Raw genomic sequence first — 23,458 nt, 5'->3', positions numbered from 1 at the left:
TGATCGAAGAGCCTGAGGAAATTATTGACCGTAAGACTAAGAAGCTACGACGCAAGATGGTCAACTTGGTGCTAGTCCGATGGAAACATTCGAATGGGCCGAATCTCACTTGGGAAACAGAGGATGACATGATGAGTCGCTATCCACATCTGTTTGCTGATGCATGATTCCGGGACGGAATCATCCTAAGGGGGAGAGAATTGTAACGCCCGGGTTTTCAGGGCTAAGCATTTTTGTCAATGTAATAGTCTAGGTCAACTATTGTAACTCTTTTTGAAGTAATAAATATAAAATATTTGAGTATTATGTGAATTATGTGTGTTTATGTGTTTATTATTTAATTATAAATGTATAATTAATAAAGAATAAAAATGAGCGTCAAAATTAAAGTGTGAGATAATCCTGATATCTCTACATAAAGTTTTAGAATACGTCTCAAGGTTTCCGTACATATAAAGAATGCCGAAATCCGAGCTATAACGAAGAAGTTATGGCCCGCCGAAGTTTTACGGCAAAACCGGCACGACACCGGGAGACGTAAATAGTGAATTTGCGATAGAAGACTTTTTAGCCTTATCAATCTAAACAAAAGTCGTAGAATATGTTAAACTAAGAACATCAATAAAAAGAACGCCCAAATCTGACTTCGTATGAAGAAGTTATGATTTTTCTAAGATTCGGCTTAGCAGTGCACGGCCTGAAACTCGAATTTTAGTTCGAGCGGTTTTTGGCTTACGCAACGTAAATGAGAGTTGAAGATCTCATTAATAGAAAATCAATGGTAAAAAGACAGACAAAAACAGAGTCCGTATGTAGAAGTTATTAATTTTACGCAGACGTTTAACAGTATAATCTCCTTGTACTGTTAAATTTAAGATCGATCGAGAATTGGCTGACGGTGTCAAAATGAAAGTTGTAGATCTTATTATTACCTACGCGTGGATATAAAGAACGTCAAAAACGGAGGTCGTATGTGAAAGTTACGGATTTTAGAAGTCGGAAGTGTGCTGTGCGAAAATGGGTGATGTGGCACAATCTTGGCCATTGCTTTCTCCCCAAGGCTTGCCACCAGATGGTGACATGTGGCACCAAGTTCAGCCACATTTCACCCTATAAATACCACCTCTCCCACCCTCATTTTCTTCACACCTTTCCTATTCTTTCTTCTCTTTACTCTCTCTCTCTCTCTCTAGAACCTCTCTCTAGCCCCGAAATCCCCCGAAAAGCCTAGGGAACCTCCCTAGCACGAGGCGGAAGCCCCGGAGTGCTCGAAGGCTCTGAGAAGAAGAGCTTTTCGGCTCGGGAACGCTGCTCCAAGCAAAGCCCGGTTTTCTATAAAACCCGCTGTAAGTGAGCTACGCCTACGCTATTTTTAATATAGCTTTTATTTAATTATAGTAACGTTATTAGGAATTTATAATAAATACTTGGGCTATTATTATGGGTTATATAAGTATTTTTTTTGACGCTTATATAATAATAATAATAATAGCTAGACTATTAATTAGTCTCGACGAATAATAAACTAAACTCTAGTGGTAATAATACTAGGTTTCGTCGAAGAAAATTCTTTTTAAGAAGCGAAGCGCTGTCTGAGTTCGGAATCACCACCTTTTCAGGTGAGTGCATATTTACTTTCAACTTACACATAGATATGAAGCATTTAATATAAATTACGTGCTATTTGTGCATATTATCTGAATACTTGCTATCTATGCTGGATGAACGTTTTATACATGTTTTCAAAGATTTAAACTGTATATGTATTTTATATCTACAAAATGTGTTGGGTAAAATATGGGTAGATGTAATAGTTGCTGTGTGACAAAATAAAATAATGAGAGGCCTCGTTATAGATGTTATTGATGATCCAGTCATCTAGCGGAGTATAGATGACGACCACGGACTATTCTAGACAGTCCAGTGGAACACTAGCAGGCTCGCAACCTGTAGGTGTTTATTTGAACTGTGTGTTTATTTGAACTGTGTGCTCACCAGATGTACTCCATCCCCCACATGGTTGCCTATTAGGACATTTATTGCTGAGGAATCCCCTTAGTAGTAGTGTCCGTCCCGATGATGATCCTTAGGCTAGGTCCCTTATGATAGGCGTTTAGGGACGTAAAGTGAGGATAACGGGAACGGGTAATCGGGTTATTGTTGATTGATGAAATTAATAAACTATTTATTATGGGTTGAAAACCCTATGTGCTCACCAGGCTCCCAAGCCTGACCCACTCAGTTTTATGTATTACAGGTAGTGGCGCTTGAGCATATATATGATGTTTGGACGAGGGATTACGGATATAGGCCTGTAGATATGAAATAATGTAGTAAGGCTTGTATTGTACTGTTTATGCTTTTGATCTGTACGAACATGACATCCCGAGTCTTTTAATGAAATACATTTCTATGGAAATGCTTTTGATAAATCTTTATCATATTATTGTTTTGGGACAAATTCCGCAACACTTTTATTTAAAATGTTACTCTGATTTTTAAACAAAGCATAAACAAACCGGTCTTTTCTGGCCGTGATTTTGGGGATGTCACACCTGTACCACAAAAATCCAACCCCGACTACGACAAGAATGGGTGGAATAAGAGGAAAAGAGGGGCTCCGCAAGGATCCTCCAATAAGCAACAACTTGTGGCGATCAATGCTGCCACAGTGACTCCTGTTGCCCCTGCGAACCTCTTACCAGCAAAAACTTATGCTGGAACTTTTCCGAAGTGCACCAAGTGCAACTACCACCACCACCACGGACCTTGCAGGGAGATGCAGTGCTCTAACTGCAACAGGAAGGGGCATACAGCCCGTGTCTGCAGGACGCCAACAGCTCAAGACGCCTAGGTTCCTAATGCCGGTATGGGCCAAGCTTGCTACGGTTGTGGTGAAGTGGGCCACTACAAGAGGAACTGCCCTAAAGCAGGAATGGCTGGAGGGGTAGGAAGAGTTATGGCCCTAGGCCACGAGGAAGCAGTAGCTGATCCTACGATAGTTACTGGTACGTTCCTCCTCGATAACTCATATGCTTGCATACTTTTCGATAGTGGAGCCGAGAAAAGTTTTGTAAGTCACAAATTTGCACACATGCTTAAACAAAAACCATGTGCACTAGATAATTCATTCACGGTAGAAATGGCTAACGGGAAAACAGAGAGTACAAGCTGCATATTCGTAGGTTGTACTTTAACTTTAGATGGCCATACTTTCAAGATAGATCTCATGCCAGTCACAATTAAATGTTTTGACGTTATCATCGGTATGGATTGGTTGAGTCTTCTTCGTGCCGACATTATGTGCTTCGAAAAAGCAGTTCGTCTTAACCTTCCTAACAACGAAACTTTAATTATCTACGGCGACAAACCCAGTACGAGCCTTCGCATCATTTCGTGCATTCAAGCCCAGAAGTGCTTGCGGAAGGAGTACCATGCATTTCTCGCACACGTCGTTGATACCAGTCAAGAACTGAAAGACATCCAGAAAATCCCAGAAGTACACAACTTTCCCGACATTTTCCCAGAAGAACTTCCCGGTTTACCACCACAACGCCAAGTCGAGTTCATAATCGACTTAGTGCCAGGGGCTACCCCCGTAGCCAAATCTCCTTATCGTCTGGCACCGGCTGAAATGCAGGAACTTTCCAGTCAACTTAACGAACTTCTCAAGAAGGGATTCATTCGACCAAGCTTCTCGCATGGGGAGCACCGGTCTTGTTCGTCAAGAAGAAAGATGGATCGTTTCGCATGTGCATCGACTATAGAGAACTCAACAAACTTACCATTAAAAATCGTTACCCCTTGCCCCACATTGACGATTTATTTGATCAACTTCAAGGAGCCAACTACTTCTCGAACATAGATCTGCGATCCGGATACCACCAACTACGAGTGTTAGAGGAGGATGTCCCCAAGACAGCCTTCCGAACTCGTTATGGGCACTACGAGTTTGTAGTGATGCCATTCGGATTAACTAACGCGCCCGCAGTATTCATGGATCTGATGAATAGGGTGTGTCGTCCTTACTTGGATCAGTTCGTCATCGTCTTCATTGATGACATACTCATCTACTCTCGAAGTAAGGAGGAGCATAGTCAACATCTCCGTAAAATCTTAGAAACATTGCGATCGGAGAAGCTCTACGCAAAGTTCTCAAAGTGCGAATTTTGGATTCGACGAGTCGAATTCTTGGGCCATGTAGTTAGCGAAGAAGGTATACACGTGGACCCTTCCAAAATTAAGGCCATCGAGAACTGGTCAGCACCAAAGACACCTACTAAAATTCGTCAATTTCTAGGTCTAGCTGGCTACTATCGCAGGTTCATTCAGAACTTCTCCAGCATAGCGAAACCCCTTACAACCCTGACCCAGAAAGGCGTGGCCTTCGACTGGGAAGAGAAAGAGGAAAGAGCGTTCCAAACGCTCAAACGAGCCTTGTGCACCGCCCCGATACTATCCCTTCCCGAAGGAATAGAAGACTTCATTGTCTATTGCGATGCATCCAATCAAGGACTCGGATGTGTACTGATGCAACGAGGTAAAGTCATAGCCTATGCCTCGAGACAGCTGAAGACACATGAGGTTAACTACACAACCCACGATCTCGAGCTAGGAGCAGTTGTGTTTGCTCTGAAGATCTGGCGACATTACCTATACGGTACAAAAAGCACGATGTTTACAGACCATAAGAGTCTACAGCACATTTTCGACCAGAAAGAGCTCAACATGAGACAACGACGGTGGGTCGAGCTACTTAGTGATTACGAATGCGAAATTCGTTATCATCCGGGTAAAGCCAATGTAGTAGCCGACGCCCTAAGTCGGAAAGAATATACTGGTCGTAGAGTCAAATCTTTGACTCTAACCATCCATTCACACTTGTCCACGCAAATAAAGGAGGCTCAGCTCGACGCTTTGAAACCTGAAAACGTGGCGGGTGAATCCCTTAGAGGGATGGATAAGAACTATGAAGTCAAGGGTGGCGGAGCCTTATACCTCATGGATCGGATCTGGACACCGAAACACGGTGGCTTCAGAGACTTGGTCATGACCGAAGCTCACAACACTCGTTATTCCATCCACCCGGTTTCAGATAAGATGTATTTGGATCTTAAAAAGTTATACTGGTGGCCTAACATGAAAGCAGATATTGCTACCTTCGTGAGTAAATGCCTTACTTGCGCAAAGGTCAAGGTCGAATACCAGAAACCCTCCGGTCTTCTACAACAACCGGAGATACCAGAATGGAAGTGGGAGTGGATCACTATGGACTTCATAACCAAGTTGCCCAAGACGACGGGTGGACTTGATTCCATATGGGTCATCGTCGATAGACTGACCAAGTCTGCACACTTCCTACCCATCAAGGAAACAGACAAGATGGAGAAACTTACCAGAACTTACATTAGGGAGATTGTAAGACTGCACGGTGTTCCTTTATCTATCATCTCAGACCGAGATAGTAGATTCACTTTGAGGTTCTGGCAGTCATTACAAAGTTCCCTAGGAACTAAGCTGGACATGAGTACAGCCTACCATCCACAGACCGACGGGCAAAGTGAGATAACTATCCAAACCTTAGAAGATATGTTGCGCGCCTGTGTGATTGACTTTGGAAAAGCTTGGGATACTCATTTACCCCTTGTTGAATTTTCCTACAACAACAGTTATCATACGAGCATAAAGGCAGCTCCATTCGAGGCCCTCTATGGCCGAAAGTGCAGATCCCCTCTGTGCTGGGCTGAAGTGGGTGATACCCAGTTAGCTAAGGGACGAGTTCCCGAAAGCACTCTCACGGGTCCGGAGATCATTCGGGAAACGACAGAGAAGATCGTTCAAATTCGTGAACGATTAAAAGCCTCTAGAGACCGACAGAAAAAGCTACGCTGACAAGCGCAGGAAACCATTGGAGTTCCAGGTAGGCGACCGAGTCCTACTGAAGGTCTCACCCTGGAAGGGTTTAATACGATTTGGAAAGCGTGGGGAACTAAATCCAAGATACATAGGGCCTTTCGAGATTCTTGCCAGAATCGGCCCTGTGGCTTACAAGCTCAATCTACCGAAAGAACTCCGTAACGTACATCCAACCTTCCACGTCTCGAACTTGAAAAAGTGTCTGTCCGACGAGACTCTTGTTATTCCACTCGACGAGATCGAGATCAACGAGAGCCTCAACTTTGTGGAAGAACCGGTAGAAATCATGGACCGAAAGGTCAAGCAAACAAAACAAAGTCGCATACCCATCGTGAAGGTTCGGTTGAACGCCAAGCGGGGACCTGAATTCACATGGGAACGCGAAGATCAGATGAAACAAAAGTATCCTCATCTCTTTCTTGTTCACTAGTATCTTTACTACTTTAAATTTCGGGACGAAATTCCCTCTAACGGGGGGATGATGTGACAATCCGATATTTCAAATCTTTGTAATGACTTAAAAAGTCAAGTATTGTAAGTATTTGAAAGTGTATATGAACTGTAAGTGTTTGAAAAACCCTAGAATCCCTATGATTCCTTCTAGTGTCTGTCCGACGAGACTCTTGTTATTCCACTCGACGAGATCGAGATCAACGAGAGCCTCAACTTTGTGGAAGAACCGGTAGAAATCATGGACCGAGAGGTCAAGCAAACAAAACAAAGTCGCATACCCATCGTGAAGGTTCGCTGGAACGCCAAGCGGGGACCTGAATTCACATGGGAACGCGAAGATCAGATGAAACAAAAGTACCCTCATCTCTTTCTTGTTCACTAGTATCTTTACTACTTTAAATTTCGGGACGAAATTCCCTCTTACGGGGGGATGATGTGACAACCCGATATTTCAAATCTTTGTAATGACCTAAAAAGTCAAGTATTGTAACCACTTTTGAGTTAATAAAATTAACTTTGATAATAAAATGTCCAAAAAGTCCTATTTAAATTCCCTCTATGTTTAAATGTCATTAAACCGGGATCGTACGTAAAAAGAACGCCCAAATCCGACTTCGTATATTGAAGTTAAGATTTTTCCAAGTTCGGCTTAGCAACAGACAGCTAAAAACTCGAATCGGAGATCGAGCGACTTTTGGCCGGAATGACCTAAACGAGAATCGAAGGTCTCGACAATGGTATTGCAGCGGTGAAAAGTCTGGCAAAAACCGACGTCAGATAAAGAAGTTATGAATTTTTAAAGAAATTCCTTAATCACGTCATTTTATAATTAAATAATAAAAATAATTTCGGAATTTGCCAACGGAGTCTAAACGAAAGTTGTAGAGCGTAGTCTCACCTACGCGTGGATATAAAGACCATCAAAAACGGAGTTCGTATGAAGAAGATATGATTTTTTGAAGTTTATTAAATAAATTATATATAAAATTAATTCAAAAATCCGGTAATATCCGAAGGAGGAGTTAGCGTCCTCATCCGAGTTACGCGCTGCGTAACCCCGTACGCCCCGCGTACCCGAAGGCCTTGGTCTCGGTCCGTCCACGTCGCCCCTACGCGAAGCTACCGACCCGTCTCATCCGACCCGATCCGTCCCATCCGAAGCCGAGGCAGTCGAGGACTCAGTCATGCATGACGTACGAGTACGCGCTGCGTACGAGCGTACGCCCCGCGTACCGAGGCTTCTCAGACCCCCTATAAATAGAAATGCGAGGGTTCCGGAAAAATCACCCCTTTTCTCTCATTTCTCTCACGATCTTGCCTCGTTTTCCGTGCCCGCACTACCCCGAAGCTCTGGTCTTTTTGCTCAAGTCCCGGAGGTCGATTTTACTCCCGAGATTCCCAAGAACCCCGAGAAAAATCCGTTTCCCGAGACGAAACTCTGCCCGGTTTTCCATCTCGCTATCTTCAAACTTTCAAGTGAGTTCATACCCCTAATCAATATTTTAAATGATTTTAAATGCTTTAATGGGGGGGGGGGATACAAGTAGAAACAAACATGTTATTAAATCATTGATATGTATTTTATAACTGTGTTTGTCATTTAACAGATTTCACATGTTACAAAATGTGATGCATGAAATGGTTTTACATCTTAAAAGCACATTGTTACCAAATGTTTTACCTTTGAAATGTTTATTAAAATGACATCAAGTCATTGTTGATTATTGTTCAAAAACCATAAGATGTCTTACAAAAACCATTTCTCATTCTTGAACTAAACTATGCATATACGCTTATATTCTTATATATGTATTGATGTTATAGTTTACACCTTTCATTTAGTTTCCCACACCCTTGAGTAGTAAGAGTGTATAAACCTACATGATCAACCAGTTATATTACAGTAAGTTATCATAGGGATAATTTGAAGAGATCAAACATTACTTCTATTACAAAGAATCACACAAGAGTCAGTTCATTCATGAGTCTTTATTAGTACATTACCTGAAACATGAGTACCTTTATATATGCTTACATGATACATGAACACACTTACATGAACACATTACATGAATACCTTTACGTAGATACATCGACATGTGTATACTTACATGAATATCTGAACCTCGGTTCATTAGGATGAATTATTAGTATCTTCAGTAAATCGTCCTGCCTATCCCAGTTCAACGGGAGTCAGTTACGGGACTAACCATTCCTGGAACCTATTGTTCGATACAGAGGTTAATTGGACAATCTTCGGATGTTCGTTAGGTTATCTATTTCACTTATAGCTAGGTAGAGTCAGTTACGGGACTATCCATTCCTGGAACCTACTGTTCGCCACAGAGGTTAATTGGACAATCTTAGGATGTTCATTGGGTTGTCATTACATATATTAGGAGACAGTTACGGGACTAACCATTCCTGGAACCTACTGTTCACTATAGAGGTTAATTGAACAATCTTCGGATGTTCATTAGGTTATTTACTTCGATTACATCGATGTAAAGTCAGTTACGGGACTAACCATTCCTGGAATCTACTGTTTGCCACAGAAGTTAAATTGAATCATCTACGGATGTTCATTAGGTTATATCTTTCGCGTCAGCAACGCTGTGTTACCCCCGGGTAACCCAAGAGTAATACTTTCATGGTTATATTTTCCTATTTACTTTATTTTGTGATACATTCACATAAACGATGAGTTAGACTCAGCACTTTTAGTACTAGTCATTACACAGGAAAAACTATCATTTTACAAATAGAACATTCAGGTCTTGGTAGAAGACTACATTTCATACTTATAGAAAATAAGGGTTTTTCTAGGGTTTTCATACTTACCTCAACATTTTCACTTAAAGGTTTACATGGCTTTCAAAACAGATTTTTACAAACAAAGCAATGACATTTATATACTTATGAATTCACCAGCTTTAATGTTGATACTCGCTTTCAAAATAACTTGTATTCTCAGGTCATCAGTAGACAGGTACGGAGGCCAGGTTTTGAGAAGACGGAGCAGACAAGTCTCGTCTTTTATTTTGATTGTATATTTTTGGTGTCTTATTACAATGAAAGAACTCACATGTATTAAACTTTACTTATAATGCAATGGATGATGTTGTTGCTTGTTTATTATATTACACTGTTGTGATACTGTACATGGCGTCCTCCACCCCTGAACGTTTCCGCCGTTCGTGGTTTTGGGGTGTGACATGATAACCTGTAAAAGATCACACTCGTAATATATCGTTAGGGTTAGATCAACAATTAATGAGATACGTCAATATAAAGTGACGGCTCAATAAATATCAATCAATGTGGAATTAAAACCCTAAGAACTTCTTCGACAGAAGAGGTGTGTATGAATTACACAGTCTCCTGCTTTGATACCAATTGATGAGTTCAAAACTCTTAGATCGATTAGATCTTTCACAAGTACGATAAAAGAAATCAAACAGTTTAAGAACAATATGAGAATGAACACAAAACAGAATCAAATATGTGCTTATGATTCAAAACTGAGTCACGCCTCAGCAGAGCTCGATGAAGAACTTCTACTGTAGAGGTGAGCTAGGGTTTACAAAACTATGAAGCAAATAATCAATGAAAGCGATAACTACTAATCCTGCATGCATGCATCTTATATACTAAACCCTAGTACAAAATTATGCACGACTGGACAGGCCCAATACCGGCATTCAAACTGGGCTAAGGACCGAGCCCATGACGCAATCTAATAGACTCAACAGGTGCTATTTGTAAAATCGACCGGAGATGGAGGTGGGTCGTCGTCTGGTGGTGTAGGCGCGTCGAGGTTACATAGTGGAGCGAAAGGAAAGTTGAAAGGGGCAGGTGGATCCGGTGGATATAATTAAAACAATGGATCCAGATTTGGGTCAACTGGATCGAGTAGGCCCAAATCAAATCGTAGCCCACAAGGAAATAAATACAATAATTCATCACAAGCCCAAGGTAGGGAGCCCAATTCTAATTCTGATTTCAAAAATTGTAATTGTTGTTGTGACAAGAATCGGAAAAATAGGGAAAAAGACCGATCTAAGGTGATTTATTTTTCGATGTGACAAAGCAGGTCACTTTGCGTCTGAATGTCCGGAACGACTCCAAAAATTACGAGAATGTGATTTTTCAGAACGTGACGACAGCGACGAGTCCGTGTTCTAAAACCGGATCGGAGTTGAAGAACTCTCTAGAAGGACTTAGAGATTCGGGGGTGATTGTTGGAATCCTAAGTCAAGTAGGACTTGGAGACCAAGTAGGAATGAGTTTTTTAAACAAGTAGGTTTAAGAGTCCTAGTCTTGTTCTACAAGTCGGTAGAATATAGGGGTTTATATACATTGTTAGAATCGAGTTATGATCTTAGAATGTAACAAAAACTAGTTGAGTTTTGAGTTATTTTCTCAATTAGTCAAAGAGTTATTTTGGTTATTTGTGTTTATTGATCTTGACACCATGATCGATCTCGATCTTCCGGTTGTCACTTGTCATCTCTGAAGGAAAGAGTTTGTTCATGAAATTGAGAAAAATATAGAAAATCTGAAACCTACTTTGATCCAACAAATAAGATGGGTCCCAAAAGAACCCAACAATCAACGTATAGAAACGACAAATTAAGTGGGTTCAACAAAAACCTAGAAATCATCAACTACTTCAATTCCTAATCAGTTGGGTTCAAAGCTTCAAATCTTTAAAAACTTATATGAGGTTAGGTTTTTTGCAATTGAAAAGGAAGATCATCCATAAGAGATTGAGAGATTTTGCGATATAAAAGAAATCTTGTGCAAAGATCTATGGTTGATGGTGTTGACTGGAACCCTTGATCGAGAATTAGGGAGGGAAAATTGATGGGCCTTGATCGACATTGAGAGAGAGAGAGATGACTTATGCTGGTGCCAGACGTTTAAGTTGGCTTTTAGATTAATTTGTTTTTTTTTTTTTTTTTAATATAGAAAATACATACATCATAGTCATAGTGAAAACCGGATACTAAACGTTATACAAACTTTTTTAAGTTTATGCCTTGGAACTACTAAAAAATATAAATGGCCTTTTAAAATAAATCATAATAGTTTGTTGGATTAAAATAATATTAACCGTAATTCAGCTAGCAATGGTTGCCATTTCTATGTAATCATTTCCACTTTTTTATCTTAGTTTTAAGTTTTGGTTTTTCATTTTCTTACCACACATTGTACCAATTAGATTTTGATTTTGATTTTGATTTATATATACCATCATTCACATGAATCGTCAAATAATCGGATAGATACAACACATATAGAATTACCCTTAAAAAAAATTGAGTCGTCTTAGACTTTTTTCCTGTGAATTAGGTAGTTACACGTGTCCCATCCATTTACATAATTTTCCTGACGAGAATATTCCATTTTCTTCTCTTCTAGTAGTGTTCTCACAAATTTCTCGAAGCTGCATAACAATGGCGATCCGCATATCTCCACCAACAATCACATCATCGTTCTATCATCTTTCCTCAATTTCTCCTTTCCAATCTCCTCACTCACTATCACTTCCATCTATCTCGTCTCCGACCACCACCACCTCCATACGTTCCCTAAATTTACATCCAACCAGAAAAAATCCAACTGCTCTTGTCCCAAAAGCTTCTTCCACCGCCGAATTCTCCCCTGAAATCGCTGATGTACTCGGAGATGTCAACATCTTCACCGCTTCCGGAGACTCCGTCGCCTTCAATCAACTCTGGGATCAATCTGAGGTAATTACCTACTTCCGTATCTCTCTGAATCATGCTACATCTCTTTCATTAGTTAATCAGTTAGGGTTACTTTATTGTTTCATATCCCACGTCAATTTCAAAATTAGGTTAAATCACTCTGTACTCGATTTGAGAATTGTGCAAATTAAGCTTTCAATGTTTATGTTTTCAAGCTGAATGCATATTACGACATAAAATGATTAAAATCCATCCACCATTTTTGTAACAATTCTCTTCTCCACTCTCTAGGGCATTGCTGTTGTTGCTCTTCTAAGGCATTTTGGATGCCCTTGCTGGTAATCCTTTTGACCTTCTTCGATCTATTCCATAAACAAGCATCAATGGCTTCCAAAATTTACATTCTTTAATCCAACAATGTTTCTACATTCAATCACTTTCGTTAACATATGTAGCTGGGAACTTGCTTCAACTCTGAAAGAATCTATATCAAGATTTGAATCTGCTGGTGTGAAGCTAATTGCTATTGGGATTGGTGAACCTAAGAAAGCCCAAATCCTTGCTGAAAGAGTATAAATTATTCATTTCCTGTTTCATCATCTTTTTGTGTGTTTCAAATTTCAATTACTAATCTTTTCAAATTTCAGCTACCATTTCCATTGGAGAGCCTCTATGCAGATCCAGAGAGAAAGGTCTGTTGTTACACTTGAAATGTGTTCAATCATTTCAAATTATTGTCTTATTTTATGTAAATATTGTAATTGAATCTTGTTTTTTTTTTTTTTTTTTGATGTATTTTCAGGCGTATAATCTTTTGGGTTTATATTATGGATTTGGAAGGACGTTTTTCAACCCCGCAAGTGTAAATGTTTTCCTTCGTTTTTGTATCTTGAAAATTAAACTCTTATAATTATCAAAAATAAATGTCTTTATGAAGTAGAAGGAATGGAATGGAATGAAAAATAATTAAATAAATATAATAAGGGTAATTTAGTCATTTTAATTTTAGGAGAGACCAAATCAACAAGGAAACATGCTCAAAAAGACCATCAATTCAATTTTTTTAAGGTTTGGATAAAAACCCGGAAAAATACAAACCATAGGGACCATTTTTGTAATTTTGTAACTTTTTTAGTAATGATAATATTTTAAGAAGCTAAGAACTTGCATTGTATATTTTCTTGTTATTTTTTCTTAAAACAACTAAAAATGTTTTTAGTTAAAATTCTATGTTTGGATTTCATGGTATTTAATTTATTTTTGTAGACAAATTTTTTAACGTGATAAATAAACTTTTTATGACTATCTGAAATAATTTTATTATATATTTCAAACAAGTACGTTTATATGAAGTTTATTTGAAGATAAATCTGTTATGAACTGGATTCTAACACCAGATTCAATAACATAAAACAATCAAAGGATTTTAATATTAATTGGAAAACCGTCAACAATTCCAAAAGATTACAAGAAATAATGATAGATCAGCTGATTTGAGATAGCCACTCTCCCAAGAGGAAATAATTCCACGTTTAACAGAAAAGATCGATGTCTCCCTTCCTATCCCACTACTCTCTTATATTATCAATCATAACAACTAAATAATATAAAATACCCATAATGCCCCTGTACTAATCAAGATGCTCTTTATTTGTTGATTTCCCCAAACTACCCTTATCTAAAATGACATGATCTAGTGGATGCATAACAAAATCTTTATTTGATTAAAGTTCATAATTATAAAATAACCATTTTTGTTTATTTATCATTTTAATTCATTTAATTTTATCTTTGTACATAACAAACAACACTTTTGAATAACTTATTCCATTAATGTAATTATCCAATTATTCAATTCATTTATATTTATGCCATCATACCAAAAAGATAACAACATATCTTTTAACATATTAATGAAAAAAAATAAAAAATTATGCCAAATCTTGTAATCTATATAGGCAAAGGTATTATCAAGATCAAGATTTGAGGCTCTAAAAAAAGCTGTAAAGAATTACACGATTGAAGCAACACCAGATGATAGAGGAAGTGTCTTACAACAGGTTAAATTTAAAACTATACAAAAACAAACTTTTTTTTATATATAAAAATATTCTAGTTTTATATAATTGTGTATTTGTTTTTAGGGAGGGATGTTTGTATTTAAAGGTAAAGAGCTGTTGTATGCATGGAAGGATGAAGGAACAGGCGATCATGCTCCTTTAGATGACATCATCAATATATGCTGTAAAGTACCCGTTGCATGAAGAACACCATTCATTAACACTTGAATAAAGCACACTAATTAATCATATTGGATAAGTTAAACTAAAACTCTATTTATAAAAATGAAAAGTGATTGTATAGTTAAGTAACTAATAGTGTAAGGTGTTGTTTGTTTTTCTGAAGCCAAAATGTCTGCAGTTTGCGGACCACATCTAGAAGCCCCTGCAGCAGAAGAGATGGACCAAACGTCTGCAGTCTGCGATAAGAAGACTGTTTGTTTTTTAACGTCTGCAGGCTGCTGAAATAAATTGAATTTTAAATAAAATGATTTTACAAACTTAAAATGATTTTTCAACAACATCATTATTTCATATTTCCAAAACCAAACAACAATTTTCAACACATTCACCAACAATTTTAAGCATATTCAACAACAATTTTAAGCACTTTCAACAACAATTTGAAACAATAATAAATATTTTCAGCCTCCTATAGCGGCAAAAAAATATTTTCAGCCTCCTATTTCAACAATTTGAAACAATTTTTAGCACATTAAACACATATTAACAACAATTTCAGAAAAAAAAAATATTATTTTCAGCAAATAACAATTTTCATCAACATTTAACAACAAATTGAAGCAATTTGAACAATTTGAAACAATTTTCAGCAACAATTAACAACAATTTCAAGCACCAAAATTTTCAGCAACATTAAACAACAATCCGAAAATTTGAAGCACTAATTTAAAGCAAGAAAATCTATATTTTCTTCAATATTTTCGGATTTCCAATATCAAAAACAAGAATTTTAGTGCACTACAGAGTTTTCCAGCACGATTGATCCTCAATTTTATGGTTGAACTGAAAAAAAAAAAAAAACTTGTTGCTGTTCGCTGATGACTTGGAACGGAGGTCTTTGGTCGGAGAACTCACCTGCTCGCCTGGACGCCTTCGATCGGAGAGGATAGTGGCGACGGGCGGTGCTAATCGTCGGTGATGGTCGACGATGGATTGTAGATGGAGTGGTCGGTTGGGAAAATTGGAACGGGTGGGAAATTACGATGGAGGTGGAAACAAAAGAAGAGACGTGTTTTTTTAGGTTAAAATCACTTCGCAGACCTTAGAAGAGGCTGACCCAAGTATGTGTGGTGAAGACCTTGCACAAACGTTTTTATGTCTGCGCACTTCAGAAAAACAAACACACTTCAAACCTCTAAGTTTGCGCGTGGTCTGCACCGTGCAAACAGAAGAGATCACACAGGTCTGCAGAGAAAAAACAAACGCCACCTAAATGACATAATACGCTTTTGGATTACATTAAAATTAAGATTCAGTTCGAGACTCGTACAAAAATAGGAACTTATTATCCCAACAAAAAGGAGCTTTTTTAAAAGCTTTTTGGGTGAATAAGTTTTTGAAATTCAAAAGCTTATAATTTCGTATTATGGGAGCTTTTTCATCAAGTTTCTTCAAATTTTCATTGTATTTATATAGTTTGTTCCTTTTAATACTCCAACAACGCTAAAATCTTGTTAATGGGATCAACAAATAAGTTTACTGAAAAAGTTTACTAAAGTGGACTTGTGTTGTAGTTTTTCGGTTGTTGATGTGTCATGTAGGTGAAAAGCTTAGTAGAAAAGCTTTGTTATTGTAAAGGCTCTCATTTTCTATATTTAGTTTAAGCAAAAGAGTTAGAATACTTGCGTCATTGATAATCACATTAGAAAACTTGTCGAGTCAATGTCCCATTTGCTTTTGGCTTGCAGAAAGTTTTAGAAGAAATTGGAACTGATAAAAAGAATCGAATATGTGACATTGAATATGTATGTCATGGGTTTGGTTGATATGAAATAGAATGCACTTTGTGTTGTTTTTTTTGTGTGGTTTGAAAAATTGTCAATGGAATTTGAGTGTGGATTTTGTCTTAGGGATAAAAAGACTATTTATTATTTTAGGGTTAATGAGATAAATAGGTAAAAACCTAGTAAAAATAACTATTTAAAATGTTTTTGAAATACAAAAGAGTAATGAATTTTTAATTGTGTTATAAAATATTATTGTAACCGAGAATAGTGAAGTTAATATTGATTTAAATCAATTCTTTGTAAATTGCTTGGTTTTTCCTATGTAGAACGGACCTTCTTATCGAATTCCGAAAGCACGTTAAATGTATCTAAGGAAGATTTTGGTTTGGTTGTGGAAAATACTTTTCAGGTTTGTTAAAAAAATTTAAAAAAAAATGAGCAGAATTTTAATTTCATGTTTCCATTGAAAAAATTAGAAAATGTGTTTGGTTAAAACTTGTGAGAATTAATGTTCTGTCTTAGAAAATTGAAAAACATATTTGGTTGCGTATTTTCGATCATTTTTTCTTTTCTGATTTTTATTATTTTGAAAAGGGTTTAAGTTGTTCATATTAGGTAATGAACCATGAGTTCTTGTTTCTTTTTACATTTTAATTTCACACTTTTGGCTTATATTTTATACTGTTACAAATTTGGTATAACTTTTAAATTTTGTTATGAATACGGTGTAGACGATTTCATTTTTAAAGTCTGCCCAAAATATAATTTTTTAACAAATTTACTTTTATTAATTTTTTTACAACATTTTTAAGACTTCATAGTTTTTTTACAATTTTTTCTCTAAACTTTAGATTTCAGAGGGTGGGTAGATTGTAATTGGTGGGTGGGGTAGTGATAGGATGGGGTAAGATGAACATAAGGTGGGTGGTGGTGGTGGTGGTGGTGATGGATGGGTAGGTAAGATGGACGGAACGGGTAAGATAAGTAGGATGAGAGGTGATGATGAGGGTAGAGTAGTTGTAGGTGGTAGGGTGTAGAGAGTCTATAATATAGGGTGGTGTAAGTAGGGTAGGATAAGTAGAGAGGGTTAGGTAGGGTAAGTGGGATGAATAACGTAGGGTAGGGTTGTCTGGTAATGCGTGAGGCAACGCTGCGTGCGGGTATATAGGGTATATGTTGGTGTGTTGGGTGGGTAAGGTTTGTAGAGGTAGGGTAGGTAGGTAGGTTAGGCGAGTAAGTTAGAGTGGTTAGGTAGGATGTGTAGGGTATAATAGGTGGAGATGGGTAAAGTAAGGTGGTGAATATGTGTAGGGTGTTGGGGGTGGGTGGAGCTATTTGTACGTTTGTTTATTAGGAGTGTGTATGTGGTGGTTTGGTTCGATCATTGACCAAAATCGAGTCATAACCATTATAATCGGTTAATGTATTTCAGTAGTCATTGGTTATGGTTAATGGTTTTAGTCGGTTAATGGTTAATATCGGTTAAGCAAAATGATTGAAAATGATAAAAAATTGAAGTTCATTGATATAAAATGTGAGAAAGAGAAGGTATATTGATATAAAAAATAAAAATAAGAAAGTACGTTGTTATAAAAAAGATAGTAAAAAAGTACACTGCTATAAAAATGACTACAAATTGTATAATTGTTATGCATTCAAACAAATATAAAGTCCCATTTTAAAAAACAAAACAAGAAAAAAAATGTCATTGGTAACATGAAAAAGAAAACAATTCAAGATAACAAAAAAAAAAGAATCGTTCAAGAAAAAAAAACACTATCATTTCATTTTAAAAACAATACAATATAACGAGGGAGAGCCATCGAGATGTGATACTAGTTGTTGAACTATTATGTGCTTATAAAATCTAACATAATTACCAATTATACAATATATAAAATATTTTTCATATTTTTATATATTAATTGGTTTGGTTTGGTTCGGTTATATATAGTTCGGTTTTATAGAAAAATCAAAACCGAACCGTTAACATTCGGTTAATGACAATCATAAACTGAACCACCGTTTTCACTAATGTTTTGGTTTTAATGGGTCGGTTATATTGGTTACGACTTGATTTTTTGGTTATTATGATCACCGCATGATCTTAGATGATCAATGTTTGAAATATGGTCTCCTTGTCTCCAGCGGTGGCTCAATCAATTTGGGGACTTTAAGCAAACAAAAAAATTGAGACCTTTCAAGTAAGCAAACAATTTCAAACTTGAGACCTTTAGTTTTAGAAGCCAATGCTTTTACCACCAGGCAAAGCTATAACTTGTCTTTGTAACCCAAGAAATAAATATATATATATATATATATATATATATATATATATATATATATATATATATACATATATAACATAATAAGCTTTAAAATTGGAAGTCCTTTAGAATTGGTGACCTTAAGCCCATGCTTAGTTTTGCAAAGGATAAAACCGACACTGCTTGTCTCATAACATTTGTATAGTCTCAAGTAAACCTATATATATATATATATATATATATATATATATATATATATATATATATATATATAGAGAGAGAGAGAGAGAGAGAGAGAGAGAGAGAGCTAGGTTCAAATATTTTTAGCAACTATATTGTGTGCATGTATGCACCAATTAGAATTCAGGAAATAATAAATCATTAAATAAATTAAAAAGGGGTATAATGGTAAACTTAGTATATCTAATTATGGTAAAAAAATAATAAATCATTTAATGCCTCCTTTAAATAATGGAAATCAGTTTAAAACCCTAGATATCACCCTCTTTTTCGTCTGCATCAAATGACCACTCTATTTCAACCAAGGGCTTGTTTTCGTCTACATCCTTTTCCCACCATCGCTGCTCTATCAAAGGTACTCACGCCTCCACCATATCTTCATCTTCTTGATTTTAATCCAGGAAGGTACAGTCACCATGGATGTAATCTTGAATCCGAACTTGGAAAAGGTCCATTATATGATTTTTCTCACTTTTTGCTAATCTTTACTTGCTAGCTTCCATTTTTGATAAATCGTTTCAATCAAATCAGGACTTCCCAAAAGAACCAAGTGGAAATCTTATTGAGTTGAGGGATTTTATCAAGGAGAACATTCATGTGAATATGAGGCCTTTACAAAGTAGCATTATCGGGAGCTTTGAGGCATGAGTAAATCTGAACAAAAAGAAAGTTGACTCAGTAAAAGCATGAATTGGAGAAATATGCAGACTTTTATACATTTTTGTGAAAGGAGCAGAGAAACTTGAAGTAAACCCATGATTGCATCTGATAATGGGAAGATGTTGACATATCTTTTACTAATGCACATGTGAGTCTTTGTTATTATTCATTGATTCTTTTTCTACATAGAATGTTGTGAATGAAGTTGCATATGATTGATTTGTATGATATTTGTGAATAGACTGTTAATAAACACGCGATTTAGGGGTGTTTTTCTTTCTCTATTGGAGAATAAGGCTGCAATATGTTTTTGAAGTCTATAAATATAGCTTGCTCAAGGCTTGTTTTCATGGAAGTATCAACGCCATTCGGTTTTGATTTAGAATGTAAATAACAATAAATAGGTGTAAAATAGTGATTTTGAAAAAATTTAGGGTTTGTGGTTTGTATTAGTGGAGTTGGATCATTTAATCCCCAACAAATGATTTATGTAATGTTACAAATTATTTAAGAATATTCAAAACCATTCTGCAAGAATAGTTTATTCTGTAAGAATATTTATTGTTGTATTCTGTTAGAATTGTAGTTAATTATTTATATGTTTAATGTGCAGTTGTTACAAGTGTATCGCTACAAAATATTTTGCAATGAATTTGTGATAGAAATGGCTTGAAGAATGGCTTGAAGACCCGATGGGAAAGACTTGAAGAATGAATTAAAGAATGATCACACTTATGCAATGTAATTAAGAATGTTGTTATTTTTTTAGGAATTACAGTTGTTATTCTTTCAGAATGTTGTTATTATTTAATGAATCACAATTATACAATGTAATTATTTGGTATATTATTAGTTCAAGAATCGATTTTATGTATTCTTTCATAATGTATTTAGTAGTTTATGATTGACATTTTGTCATTCTGACAGAATAAATTCGAAAATACATTTACTAATTCATGGTTGGCATTCTGTCATTCTGACAGAATAAAATCAGATATTTAAATTTGAATTAATTTAAAATATTCATATTTTTAAAAATAAAAGAATTAATTATCCCTAAAAATCCGAAAATTTCCTTTTTTAATATAGGTTAATTGACTAAAATGCCCTTATGCTGAAATTAGTGTGATTGTATGGTACATGTTATTCTATTCTAATATCATAGACCCCCAAATCATGACCTTTGATTCTATTCCATCCGGTGGTCCTGTGTATTCTGACACACAATAGTTAGTAAAAACAAAATAACCTTATAACAATAAGATTGTTTTATGAATGTATTAGATTGAATAGGTGCATAATAAAACTATACATCCTTAGACATAAAATCATATATAAAAAGGTATAATATGAATTTTATATCAAATTAATTTTAAAATAACTGATAATTATATATAAAAACTCTCGTTCCTAAAAACTTGCCTACCTAATTTAAAAATTACATCTACAATCTCTCTACAAAACCTAATATCACCCCTTATTCTCAGTGATGTTTTTAACTAGTGGTTGCACTTGGTTTTATTCCGATAAAGAAATATAAAGCGTAGAACATCGCTTGAATGGAATTATATGATTGTAAAAAGTGAGGCATTATATAATTATCTGTGAGACACATGTATTATATAGGTTAATTTTTTTAAAAAAATTAAATATAAATGTTAAAATATTTAAGAACTTTGAACTTATAAGAAAATAAGAAAAATAATGAATTATTATAATGAAAATGTTTTTTATCTTTTAAATTTAAATAAATAAACAAAATAAATTAATCAGCTTTAATTTTGAGAATTTTGAAATTAAAAGATAAGTTGATTAGTAAAACTGATATCAATTTATTATTACATTTATTATATTAAAATATTATGTTAAATTTAATAAAATAGAAAAACTCATAAAATGACATGTGGAAGAAAAAAAAGTTAATACAGAAAAATCACAAAATAACATTTGACAAATTAAATGAAAATATGACAAGTAAAAAAAAATCTTTATTAATTAGAGAGATATTATGAAATGTTTAATTCATTAGAAAAAATGATTGTAAAAAGCGTTGGGTTGAATTCCATTTGAATGAAATTTTGTGATTGGTTTTGGATCTTTGCAAGGAACCGTTCAATATTTAAGGTGATATTTAATTACTTTTTCACCTTTTTGTTATTTTGGATTATAATATACATATATTAGTTTATAACTCGTAAGATCTTAGTTACAAAATTAATTAAATTTTTACAGTAAAAAATTCAAAATTCTTAATCAATTATTTTAAATAAATTATTAACTAAGAGATTTTTTTAGCTATATAAATTTTAATCATTGATTTAAATAAATATATGAAATTATATCATTTTATAATTTATATTCTCTTTATTTTAATTTTTATTCTAATTTATTAATTTAATGTAATTAAAGTGACAAATTTAAAATTTAAAATTTAAAATAGAGAATTAATAGGTTGACAAGTGACATACATTAATTATATGATATAATAAGGTGACACATGACAAAAAAAGAATAAAATATACATTAATTAGGAGGCCTAATAGGATGACACATGTCAGAAAAAGAATAAAACCATTTTTTTATTAGAATAAAAAGATGTATGCAATTAGTGTATATGTAAATCATGATTTTTCAAAATTTATTTCGTGTTCTTATGTTAAATAGATATTATGCTATCAGCATATAAATCTACTTTTAACGTTTTTTCTTGGTGAAATTTTAAAATGAAAGTGTAATTATCATTTCATGTTGTGTATGGCTGAAAATGAAAATCAATTTGAGATGAAAAAGGCGGTGAAGAATAACAACATATGTCACCATTGATTGATGTTAATTTTCTCTTTGTTTTTTATTAGGTTTATGTTTCATTGTATAGTTAAATAATTTAAAATATTATATGATTTGTGTTATTTTTATACAACGGTGGATTGATATGTAATGTTTTTTTAGCAATTGTGTAACACTTAATCTTACATGTGTTTATATATGAACATCGTTTATTTGTGAACATATGTTAATTGATAGGTTCAACAGAGGTTATAATAACGATTTTGTATAAATGTTCACTTATGAATATGCATTATTTTGTATAAATGTTCAATTATGAACATATACGAGTATGAAAGTTTAATTATGAACATTATTAATTTGTGGAGTTTTATATAAGGGATAATGACTTAAAAGGGTAATATATTTTTCGATTTGTATATATTTGGTCACTGAGTTTTTTTTTTTTCGTCCACATTTACCCCTTTAACTTGATAAACTGTACACATTCAGTCCTTATGACCGGTTATTCCAGGTTAGCCAAAAAAACTGATTTAATAGGGTAATATATTTCTCATTTTGTATACATTTAGTCCTTAATATTTTTGTACACATTTTGTAACAGCCCGGAATCTCAGGTATTATTAAATTATGTTTTTGGGGGTGATTTAAGAGGGGACTCGGCGAGTTGGAGCCTAGACTCGCCGAGTAGGATCGCAGACTTGGTCGCGGGTTCGCGACTGGACTCGACGAGTCCAGATATGGACTCGGCGAGTCGACGCTGTTCAGCAGAAACCCTAACCGTTCGGTTTTGGATCGTATATAACGCCTCTTAGGCCGTCATTGTCCGTCTTTTGGTCGATTGAGAAGAACCCTAATCGTTGTGGACGTTTAGAGCAGGAGAGAAAGCTATTGGAACTTGGAGGAACTTGTTAGGCAAGAAGAATAAGAATTTGGCCAAAGGGATATCAAGGAGGATCGAGTCCTGAGGTTTGGGGGACACAGAGAGTGCGTTTTCAGGTAATACTCGGACCATTTCTGTTATTTTGATGTGTATACGAATCTAGGGTTTATGAAACCCACTTAGTGATTAGATGGGTTATTATGTTATTACCCAGACGTTTATACCCCAGTAATAAGATGTTTAGAAGTCCAGAAAGTCCCATGATTGTATATCTCTGGACCAAACGTAATTTAGGAAGCAGTTGCTCGTCTGCATGGCATGGACTCGCCGAGTTGTTCTTCAGACTCGGCGAGTAGTTTGAAGATTTACTGGGACTCGCCGAGTTGTTCTTCAGACTCGGCGAGTGGAGTCGGGGTGGCCCCACGATTCTTCTAGGAGTAACTCGTCGGGTCGAGGAGGATACTCGACGAGTAGATAGGGAATCTCAGAGAGTTGGAGGACGTCTAGA

General features: G+C 35.5%; 1 protein-coding gene and 1 long non-coding RNA gene across 2 annotated transcripts; both read left to right on the top strand.

The window, feature by feature from the left end:
• Positions 1–834: 834 nt before the first annotated feature.
• Positions 835–2,432, top strand: LOC128133939 (uncharacterized). The gene is made up of 3 exons (XR_008232259.1): positions 835–1,346; positions 1,552–1,619; positions 2,258–2,432. It is a non-coding gene; the product is annotated as an uncharacterized LOC128133939 (long non-coding RNA).
• A 9,322-nt stretch (positions 2,433–11,754) lies between these two features.
• LOC111910686 (uncharacterized) lies at positions 11,755–14,455 on the top strand. Its single transcript, XM_023906517.3, has 7 exons — positions 11,755–12,125; positions 12,375–12,421; positions 12,539–12,653; positions 12,731–12,775; positions 12,886–12,945; positions 14,042–14,143; positions 14,228–14,455. The coding sequence occupies exons 1-7, from the start codon at positions 11,829–11,831 to the stop codon at positions 14,345–14,347; spliced, it is 786 nt and encodes a 261-aa protein (XP_023762285.1). The 5' UTR covers positions 11,755–11,828; the 3' UTR covers positions 14,348–14,455.
• The last annotated feature ends 9,003 nt before the right edge of the window (positions 14,456–23,458 follow it).

The sequence above is a fragment of the Lactuca sativa genome, chromosome 4 (genome assembly GCF_002870075.4).
Source record: "Lactuca sativa cultivar Salinas chromosome 4, Lsat_Salinas_v11, whole genome shotgun sequence".
NCBI classification, from domain to species: domain Eukaryota; kingdom Viridiplantae; phylum Streptophyta; class Magnoliopsida; order Asterales; family Asteraceae; genus Lactuca; species Lactuca sativa.
The sequence above is the reverse complement of the archived record's forward strand: the minus strand, read 5'-3'. Positions and strand labels throughout refer to the sequence as shown.